This window comes from Petaurus breviceps, unplaced genomic scaffold (assembly GCF_028583685.1).
Source record: "Petaurus breviceps papuanus isolate PSGF00001 unplaced genomic scaffold, PetGlider_PUasm1.0 91041, whole genome shotgun sequence".
NCBI lineage: Eukaryota > Metazoa > Chordata > Mammalia > Diprotodontia > Petauridae > Petaurus > Petaurus breviceps.
The window spans coordinates 21,238,300-21,248,632 of NW_027187400.1; the positions used below are offsets into that span (position 1 = coordinate 21,238,300).

General features: G+C 42.5%; 1 protein-coding gene across 1 annotated transcript; it reads right to left on the bottom strand.

The window, feature by feature from the left end:
• Nucleotides 1–5,469: 5,469 nt before the first annotated feature.
• On the bottom strand, nucleotides 5,470–9,548 carry LOC138154315 (cilia- and flagella-associated protein 107-like). The gene is made up of 3 exons (XM_069078945.1): nucleotides 9,510–9,548; nucleotides 6,636–6,813; nucleotides 5,470–5,639 (listed from the first exon to the last, which is right to left on the bottom strand). The coding sequence occupies exons 1-3, from the start codon at nucleotides 9,546–9,548 to the stop codon at nucleotides 5,470–5,472; spliced, it is 387 nt and encodes a 128-aa protein (XP_068935046.1).
• Between the last annotated feature and the right edge of the window lie 785 nt (nucleotides 9,549–10,333).

Genomic DNA, 10,333 nt, shown 5'->3' on the forward strand with positions numbered 1-10,333 from the left:
GTCACCAGGGCTTCCCTTGAGGACCTCTGAGGATGAAGAGCTCACACTCAGGCATCAGGCCTTCCCTTGAGGACAGACTTCTGGGCATGAAGAGCTCTCACACAGGATGCAGCCTTCCCTTGAAGACCTCTGGGGATGAGGAGCTCACACTCACTTATCCAACCTTCCCTTGAAGACCTCTGGGGATGAACAGATCTCATTCAGCCATTCAGCCTTGTCTTGAGGACCTTTTAGGATGAAGAGTTCACAATCAGACATCCAGCCTTCCATAGTGAACCTCTTAGGATGACGACCTCACATTCAGGCATCCAGCCTTCCATTGAGGACAGACATCTGGAAATAAAGAGCTCACACTCAGGCATCCAGCCTTCCCTTGTGGATCTCTGAGGAGGAAGAGCTAACACTCAGGCACCAGACTTCCCTTCAGGACCTCTGGGCATGAAGAGGTCACACTCAGGCATTCAGCATTTCCTTAAGGAACTTTGGTGATGAAGAGTTCACTCTCACTTATCCAGCCTTCTCTTGAAGACCTCTGGGGATGAACAGATCTCACTCAGCCATTCACCCTTGTCTTGAGGACCTTTTAGGATGAAGAGCTCACAATTAAACATCCAGCCTTCCCTTGTGGACCTCTGGGCATGAAGAGCTCACAGTCATGCATCAGGCCTTCCCTGGAGCAGTGACCCCTGGGGATGAAGAGCTCAAGCTCAGGCATCCAACCTTCCCTTGAGGACAGACCTCTGGGGATGAAAAAAGCTCATACTCAGTCACCAGGGCTTCCCTTGAAGACCTTTGAGGATAAAGAGCTCACACACAAGAATGCAGCCTTCCCTTGAAGACCTCTGGGGATGAAGAGCTCACAGTCAGGCATGCAACCTTCCCTTGAGGACAGACCTCTGGGGATGAAGAGCTCACACTCAGGCATCCAGGTTCTCTTGTGGACCTCTGAGGATGAAGAGCTCACACATAGACATTCAGGCTTTTTTGTGGGCCTGTGAGGATGTAGAGCTCACACTCAGGCATCCAGCTTTCCTTTGTGGACCTCTGAATATGAAGAACTCATACTCAGGCACCTTGCCTTCCCTTCGGGACCTCTGGAGATGAAGAGCTCACACTCAGGCATCAGGCCTTCCCTCGAGGATAGACCTCTGGGGATGAAGAGCTCATACTCAGTCACCAGGGCTTCCCTTGAAGACCTTTGAGGATAAAGAGCTCACATACAAGAATGCAGCCTTTCCTTGAAGATCTCTGGGGATGAAGAGCTCACAGTCAAGCATGCAACCTTCCCTTGAGGACAGACCTCTGGGGATGAAGAGCTCATACTCAGGCATCAGGCCTTCCCTTAGGGCCTCTGGAGATGAAGAGCTCACACTCAGGCATCCAGGTTCTCTTGGGGACCTCTGAGGATGAAGAGCTCACACATAGACATTCAGGCCTTTTTGTGGGCCTGTGAGGATGTAGAGGTCACACTCAGGCATCCAGCTTTCCTTTGTGGACCTCTGAGTATGAAGAACTCATACTCAGGCACCTTGCCTTCCCTTCAGGACTTCTGGGGATGAAGAGCTCACCCTGACTTATCCAGCCTTCCCTTGAAGACTTCTGGGGTTAAACAGATCTCATTCAGTCATTCAGCCTTGTCTTGAGGAACTTTTAGGATGAAGAGCTCACAATCAGAAATCCAGCCTTCCCTTGTGGACTTTTGAGGATGAAGATCTCACAATCAGGCATCAGGCCTTCCCTTGAGGATAGACCTCTGGGGATGAAGAGCTCACAGTCAGGCATCCAAACTTCCCTTGTGGACCTCTTTCGATGAAGTGTTCACACTCAGGCATCTAGCTATCCCTTGAAGAAATCTAGGGATGAAGTACTCTTTCCCTGGTGTCCCATTGCACCTCATAGGATCAGTGTACTACACTTGTCTGTATCTTAGAAGCTTTGAGTGCTCTACCTCCTTTTAAAGATAAACAAACTGAGTCACAGAAATTTTTAGAAAAATTTCCTGGATCTCAGCATTGTAAATGTGTGAGATGGAATTTGAGCCCAGGACTTTCCAAATCCCAGTCAGATACACTATCCATTCCATTACACAGTGCTGCTTTTTGCAGATTTTTAAGCCTGAAGTTGCCTCCTGAGGCTGATTCTCTTCTGTAGGACAACTTGGCAAGTACTTAAAAAGAGCTTTTATGTACTTTGTCCCTTTATTTAGAATAACTTTTACACTGAAAAGTTTGGAAGAAGGAATACTAACTGGACTAATTTTATTGATATAATATATAGTGAAACTTCCTCTAAGTGCAGGTTGGTACCTTCTTTGCAATTTATGGGCTTGGACTTGCTTAGAGGAATGAGAGATTAAGTTGTTTGTCCAATGTTGTACAATCAGTATGTGAGGAAGAACAGAAGATCTGAAAAAGCAGTCTTGTTATATCAAAGTCCTGCTTTGCTCTACAAGTCTGGGAAGCAAAGGGGAAAAGGGTCATTAGCTAGGTTTCCAGTGGAGTGCTTGAGGAAAACAGACTGACCTCAGTTAAGAGAATTGTAGCTGACATTTCATTTGATTCTCACAACTCAGAAAAGTATATACTTTCCCATTTTATAGATGTAGAGATGTAACCTATGGGCTTCAGTGACTTTTTCAGGGTCACCCAGCAAATAAGAATTAGAGACATGTTTTGAACCCAGATCTTCCATGCTCTATGCCCGACTCATACTTCCTTCCAGAATAACAAGCCTTTACGTCTCAGGATGACTTCAGACTTAATCTTGCATAATGGCACAATGAAACCTTAACCAGGTTATTTAAACTCTGAGGCTATTATTAAATTAATTGAATTAATAAATTGAATATTATTGAATGCCTTATTGTGACTGGGGCCTAGGGACAGGATTATGAAATTAGCAACTAGTCCGCTCTACATGTTGGGGACTAGGTTGTTTCAATAAGTTGGATGTAAATGAGGAATGCTCAAGGACATCAGCAATTCTGGGTGTCTCCCCAGGACCAGGACAAAATATGCAGTTATTCTCTCAATGAACTTTCCCCTCTACCACAAATCATAAATTTTTCTTTCAATTGTTCTCTCTTTGCTGTGAAAAGGAAAATACTGTTTTAATTTAGATTCTATGAGATTGGACCTTTGTTCCCTATTTGAACTGTAAGAGGATATCTTTTTAAGCCAATTGCATTTTAAAAAATTCATACCTACAGGATTGAGCAAATGTAACACTAGGTTGCTTTACCTAGGGCTTTTATCCCCAAAGCCACAGGAGTAAAGAATCTTCAATGTGGAGGACAGTGGCATTCATTAACAATGTGTGATATGGGAGCACAGACAAAAGGAAAAAGAGGGGAAGTAAGGTAAGTTTTCAGAATTGTTACTGTGGTGTAATGTGGGTCCCTATCCATGGAGGAAATTAGATCCAGCATATATTCTTTTTCTGCTTACCTGCAGATATTAATGTATTTGAATGTGTGTATGTAGTCATATATTCACATGCTTATACAATCAAATTTTGGTTATTCATATTTGTGGAAAGGAACAGGGGCTTGGATAATTCAAAACATGAGATAATCCATACATATATTTTATAAGTTTGGAATGTATAGATATGTTTATACCCATGCATTTTTGTTTCCTGGTTTGTTGTGCTGAGGGTGGCCTCAGCACACTTTGGTGGACCACTGGGGTGAATTTATGTGAGGTCATAGAAGAAGCTGCCCCAGATATGTTGTGACCTACATTATTTCTGAATCATGACACCACAGATCCTTTTATATATTATTCATTTGTTGCAGCAGCAGATTCACTTTCATAATAAGGCTTAATTTAGATTATTGTTGATGTATTTGCATTCTTGGTGTCCACAGGGATTATTACTGTATTGCTATCGAGAATTAACAAAATGGATAATACACCCTCAGATAAATGAGAGTTGGCTCTTTATACCCAGACGGGTGAAACCTTATTACAAAAATATTGTTGTGTGTAACATGGTTATTTCCCTGTCTCAGAATTTGGGTCATATGTATGTGTTTTGGGTGACAGGAAGAGGAAAGCTGAACTGAGCTTTAATAAGAAAAAAGGCCACTTCCACCTTTCCCTTTTAGCCAGCAGATCAGAAGGTGTGGGAGAAATTGAGGTCTCCAGTCAACAGGGCATTTGATTCTGTTATTATTCAGAAGAGAATTAAGATTCATTTTGGTGATGGTGAAAGGAAGAAGACAGAAATAAGTTTAGAAGAAAAAAAGGTTTCAAGCAATACAGAAAGGGCTTTTTACAACAGATGGGGGGGGGGTAAAGAGGGAATACAGAGTGGGATGAAGGTGAGAGTATAGACAAGAATGGGCTTGTGCCTAGGTGGTAGGGTGTGAATATTGACAATGGTAGATATTAGGGCATGGGTGAGACTGAATGGAAGTACAGGCTATACAGGACAGAGTGCTAGGGAATCAAGATGCTGGGATCTTATTATCTAATTGGGGGAGGAGAAGATAAGCTTTCACACACAAGCAAACACCCATGCACCAACACCTCAAAGCATACATGCATACAGAACATCCAGGCCTGAGTCAGGTGCTCCACTGGAGAATCTGTCACTCGGCAAGTCTCAGGCCTTGCTGGGTGTGTGCAATGGTTGTCTTTTTTGAACAGTCCATTCTGCTAGAGGGAAAAAGCCCTAAATTCCCAGACCATCACCTTCCTAAACAGAGGCCTACCACACAGCAAAGTAGAGCTTGGAGGATGAAAAATGAGTCGGGTATGCATGTGTGTGTGTGGGGGGGGAGGTGATTTCCCATTTACCCCTATAGGGTTTAGAGGACTTAGCATCATAGATTTAGATCAGGAGAGGACCTGAGAGGCTGTCTAGTGCAACCTCCTCATTTTTTTCAGATGAGGAAAGTGAGACCCAGGAAGATGAAGGGACTTGTCCAAGGTCACACAGGCAGTAGTCTGGATGTGAGATATGAACTCAGCACTTCAGCTCCAGAGGGAGTGCTCTTTATGTTTCAGGAATGTGATTTCTAGCAATTTGACCATTCTGGAGAGTTTAGTAAAGGAGTATTTGATCTGCATTTTTCTGTTGAATATGTTTGACCAATTGTTTCCATTATACTAGAAGCCCAATGAGAGCAAGCAATATATCTTTTGTTAACACCATGAACTCTAATAGCTCCATACACATTTAATTGTGGAAAATAAGGGAAGAGAAGCCTGAAATTTGGGGAAGGAGAGAGGTGCTTCTGTCTTCAAAAGAAACAGGCCAAATGCTGTGGCTGTCCCATAGATCTTTCTGCAGGGCACCCTCCTGGTATGTTACAGCTACTCAAGTGTTCCAGGAGGGGAAGAAGTCTGCCAACGTTCTTGCTTCCTCATTTACTGTCCTTGGAATTGAAGATATAATGAGTCCTTGGTCTAGTTTCATCTTGTCCAAGGAAGATAGCAGCTGTCAAAGGATGGGTGACATGACTCACTGGAGGCGGGGAGGAGGAACTGGGATTGCATGTTGGCGCCGGGACAGAGCAGACACTGGGTGTCTTACATAAGACAAGGTGTAAACACTGTTCATACGGTTAATGTTAATAGGCTCTTGCCATTTCTTCAAGAGATTCTCAAAGAGGCCATAGTTGGTGGGGGGAGCTGCAACAGAAATCAGAGTCAGAATGTGAAATTGTGAATGGAGAATTGGACCCAAGCCCAGAAGGGAGCAAAGGGATAGGGAAGTGGATGCTTCCTTGTGGTTTTCTCAGGTTGAACTGAGACAAACTTGTGACAGGTGTTTAAGACTATTTAGAAGGGAGGAATTCGGTCTGGGAGGTACTGGAAGGAAAGGAGGGGAAGACAGGGCCAGGCAGCTTCAGGACACACGAGCCCAAGGACCTAGGGCCTAGGAGGAGGAAGCCTGCTTTCTTGGTGGGAGCGCACATCTAGCCTGATCTCTTGAATTCCATTGGACAAACATCTGAGTGCCTACTGTGTGGGAGGCATTGTGCACTCCTGGACACTTGCCAGAGATGTATGCATTCTGCTCTTGGTGAAGTTGTAATTACCCTGCTGGGGAGGAGGAGCTAGTGTGATCAGGGAAGGGCCTTGCATTTCTGTGTCAAGTGTAAGTCCTAATACACATTAACTGGAAGAAAAGTGATATTCAGACTGTTGTTCGCTCACCTGATTTTCATTATGGTGAAGCTGGAGAAAGCTGCCCTTGGTCTATAGCTTTGTAGGGGTAAAGTCACTTCCCTGGGACCAGGTGCACTTCTAGAAGAGGGCATTGTGTGGTGGATTCATGGGGTGGAGGGGGGCGGAGTGTGGCCCATACAGCCTCAGCTTGGTATAGGAACATAGATGAGTCCCTGTGCCAGCCTTTAGAGACAGCCACTTGGCACTGGGAAATGGGGCAAAGAGGGGAAGCACATATACCAGTGCCTCATAGTGCTGTCCCCGAGTCCTTGAATGTGATTTTATTATGAGTGAAGCTGTATTGTGACTTTGTCAATTTCAGTAACTCCCCTGGAGTCTGAGGCTGACCTCCCTCCGCCAAACTGCATGTGATAGCAGGGAGAATTTTAACAGGGTCTTAGGGTATTTTGGAACCTTGTGGTCATCTGTACGGGGGGAAATGGATTGGGAAATTACCAAGAAGAGGAAAGTCTGACTTCTCTGGCAGCCACACCAGTTTCTGCCCATTCCAACTACGGATTGGTGGCAAGGCAGGGTTGAAGCCATGCCGGTTGAAGTGGTCATCGTATGTGCTGATCAGATTCCAATGTTTTGGTTCCTCATGGTGGGTCATCAGGTTCTTATATGGCAGGCCCTGAAAGGACAGACAGATCCAGGCATTTTGGAGAGAACAACTGGGGAATCCCAGACAAGTGATTCTGGAAGGGAAAGGGGAGAGGGTTCAGTGGTAGCGGCACAATATTGGGGTGTTGCCTTCAAGGAACAACCAATTAGTGCAGTTTCTTCAACTAATTAGACCCCAAAGCAAGGAAAAATACACATTAACCCAATTGGTTTCATTATCTAAAGTTTAACCTAGTCTTTGCTAATACCATCAAATTAGCATTTTGTTCTTTGGGGAAATTTTGATTTTCTTCTTATCTGTAGACTAGACAGCATACTTCTAACATTACTGTCATTTTAGAAGATCAGATTTCATCACTTGTTTACTTAGTAGCATAAATATATTTTCTCTTGATACATATGCTTTTACAATTACTCTACCTTGAAAATTGAACGTAGTCCTAGAAACAGTTATCAAGCTTTATTTAGTGTTACAAGTCCTTGCCAATTTTTAAATTGCAAAGTTTAGAAATATTTTTGGTAGTTGAGTCACAGTAAAAAAAAATGTATATATGTATATATCTATACACACACATCAATTATGGATAATTGAAAAATAGTTACAATAAGGAGGAGGTAAAGCCAAGAACACATGATTCCTAATACCCTTATGAACCATGCTCAGTAACCTCTTAGCTCCCTTTCAGCTCCATGAGTCTGAGTCTGTCAAAAAGATATGTCTCTCCTCTGGACTCACCTTTAAATATATGGTCTCAAATGACTCTCCAGACTTTGTTTTTCATGTGAATGGACTCTCATCTAATGAATGCCAAGTTAATTCTCTGTTTGGATGCAATTTATGCGTGATTAAAATAACAGTCAGGACTGCCAGGTTAAGTGGACAGACGGTTAACTTAATTCATGTCTTTGTAAGCTGAAATTGCATTGCTTTTGCTATATTCTGATTTATACAAGTTCATCACAAACTCATACTTCTTCAGAAGGGTGAAATATTGAATACCAAGCCTGATATTTATACCAGATTTTTCAACTTGTTACTATGGAAGGAGGCAGAAAGATCTCCATAAATTGTCTTCTGCCACAAAGGTTTTACAGGCTTCCTCAGCTGGAAACTGGGAGAATGTTTTCTTTGGTAGCAGTTATTTACTGGGAGAAGAGAGCCATATTTTCCTCCTTCCCTGGAGAGGAAGATTTGCTTAAGTGAGTGAGTTTCCTAAGAAATCCTTCTTGTCTAGAAAATGGACTGATTTATTGGGAGGATAATCTTGATTTTCATGCACACCCTGACATCTGGAGAAGACAGTAAGGTTTGTGTTTGCTATGGTCTGGACCTGCCAGCTAAGCCCAATATTTCAAATAGTGATTCCACAAATAAGTCACAGTACACTGCTAAAGAAAGAGAATGGTGATGGGGATGAACAATTAATCAGGGATTTCCAAGGGCTGCATCATTGGGTGCCACCTGATTTTTCATTTTTAAATCCGGGAAAAACAAGCTATTGGGTTTCCCATTGATTAGAGGACAAATGTTGATTAGGCACAGTGGTACCTGGTAGGAGCAGCCTGAGAAGGCCCATGGGAAGGGACAGAAATGTGGACAACAAAAGAACTCCTCACTAATCAAAAAAGTTTCCTGCCATCCTCCTAGTTTGGGGGTGGTGGTGCTGGTGGTATTCTGCCAAGAAAAAGGGAAGAATTCTTAGCTAATGATTTTGTGTTCTTTTCCATCAGTACTGTTTAAGGGAGAGCTCAGGGCAATATTTGGAATAAATAAGCAATTTAGAGACCTTGGAGGCTATCTGAGCAAAACAAGGGAGATTAATGGGAATGAAAGGCTTAGGTTTAGATAGGTTTAGGTTCTACCTGAGGTCAGAGAGACCCACAGATTCAGCCTGGTTCACTTCAGTTCAGCAAACATTTATTAAGTTCCTGCTATGTGTTATACACTCAGCTGGGTGCTAGAGATATAAAGATAAAAACCAAAATAATCCTTACCTTCCAGAAGCTCACCTGCTAGAAGGAGTGGGCAGAAGAAGAAATATTGCAAATGTACAAATTACATACAAAAAAATTTCAAGAGGGAGAAAGTCAATAATTGGAGGAATCAGGAAATATCTCATGTAAACACCTGAGCTCTGCTTGGAAGAAAACTCAGGATTTTATGAGGGAGAGACAAAGAGGGAGCATATTCTAGAAAGGAGTGACCCCTGGAACAAAGACATGGAAGCTGGAGACAGGAATGTCATGTACATGAAAGCCTATAGACTTTTTATGAAGGGTAGCAATGTAAAATAATACTGGGAAAAGTGTGACTTAGGCTTATCAGTTTGGCAGTGTTATAGAGGAAGGATTGTGAAGAGAGGAAAGACAAAAACAGGAAGAGCTAATTAGGGGGCTGGTGCAGTCAAGACAAGAATCATAGAATCATGTTAATTCAGACCTTAACAGCCATTGAGTCTAACCCATATCTGGCAGCATATCCTGACTACAACATTCCTGGCAAATGCTCATCCAGCCTCCTGAAGTCCTGCAGGAATATTTATTGCGATAAATATTTTTGCACATATAGATCCTCTTCCCTTTTCCATGATCTCTTTGGGATATAGACCTACTAGTGGTATTGCTGGATCAAAGGATTTGCACAGTTTGGTTCCCCTTTGGACATGATTCCAAATTGCTCTCCAGAATGGTTGGATCAGTTCATACCTCCACCAGCAGTGCATTACTGTCCCAATTTTCCCACATCCTCTCCAACATTTAGTTTTCCTTTTTTGTCACATTAGCTAATCCAATTGATGTGAGGTGGTACCTCAGAGTTGTTTTAATTTTCATTTCTCTAGTCAAAAGTGATTTAGAGCACTTCTTCATGTGCCTAAGATAGCTTTGATTTCTTCATCTGAAAGCTGCCTGTTCATATCTTTTGACCATTCATCAATTGAGGAATGGTTTGTATTCTCATAAATTTGACTCATTCCTCTATATTTTTTCAGAAATGAGGCCTTTATCAGAGGCCTCATTTGGAAAATTGCTTAAAAAGGAGATGCAAAAATCCACTGAAGAAAACAACTCCTTAAGAGTACAACTGGCCAAATGGAAAAGAAAGTACAAAAGCTAATTGAGGGAAAACAACACCTTAAAAGTTAGAACTGGGCAAGTGGGAGCTGATGGCTCTATGAGACATCAAAAATCAAACAAATCCAAAGAATGAAAAAATGGAAGAAAATGTAAAATATCTCATGGGAAAAACAACTGACCTGGAAAACAGATCCAAGAGAGACAATATCAGAATCATTGGACTACCTGTAACTCATAATAAAAAAAAAAAAACCTTAAAAGCATCTTTCAAAAAATTATCAAGGAGGGGCAGCTAGGTGGTACAGTGAGTAAAGCGCTGGCCCTGGAGTCAGGAGGACCTGAGTTCGGTTCTGGCCTCAGACACTTAACACCCACACAAAAAAACTATCCGTGTAACCTTGGGCAAGTTACTTAACCCCAATTGCCCTCCAAAAGGCAAAAAAAAAAAATTATCA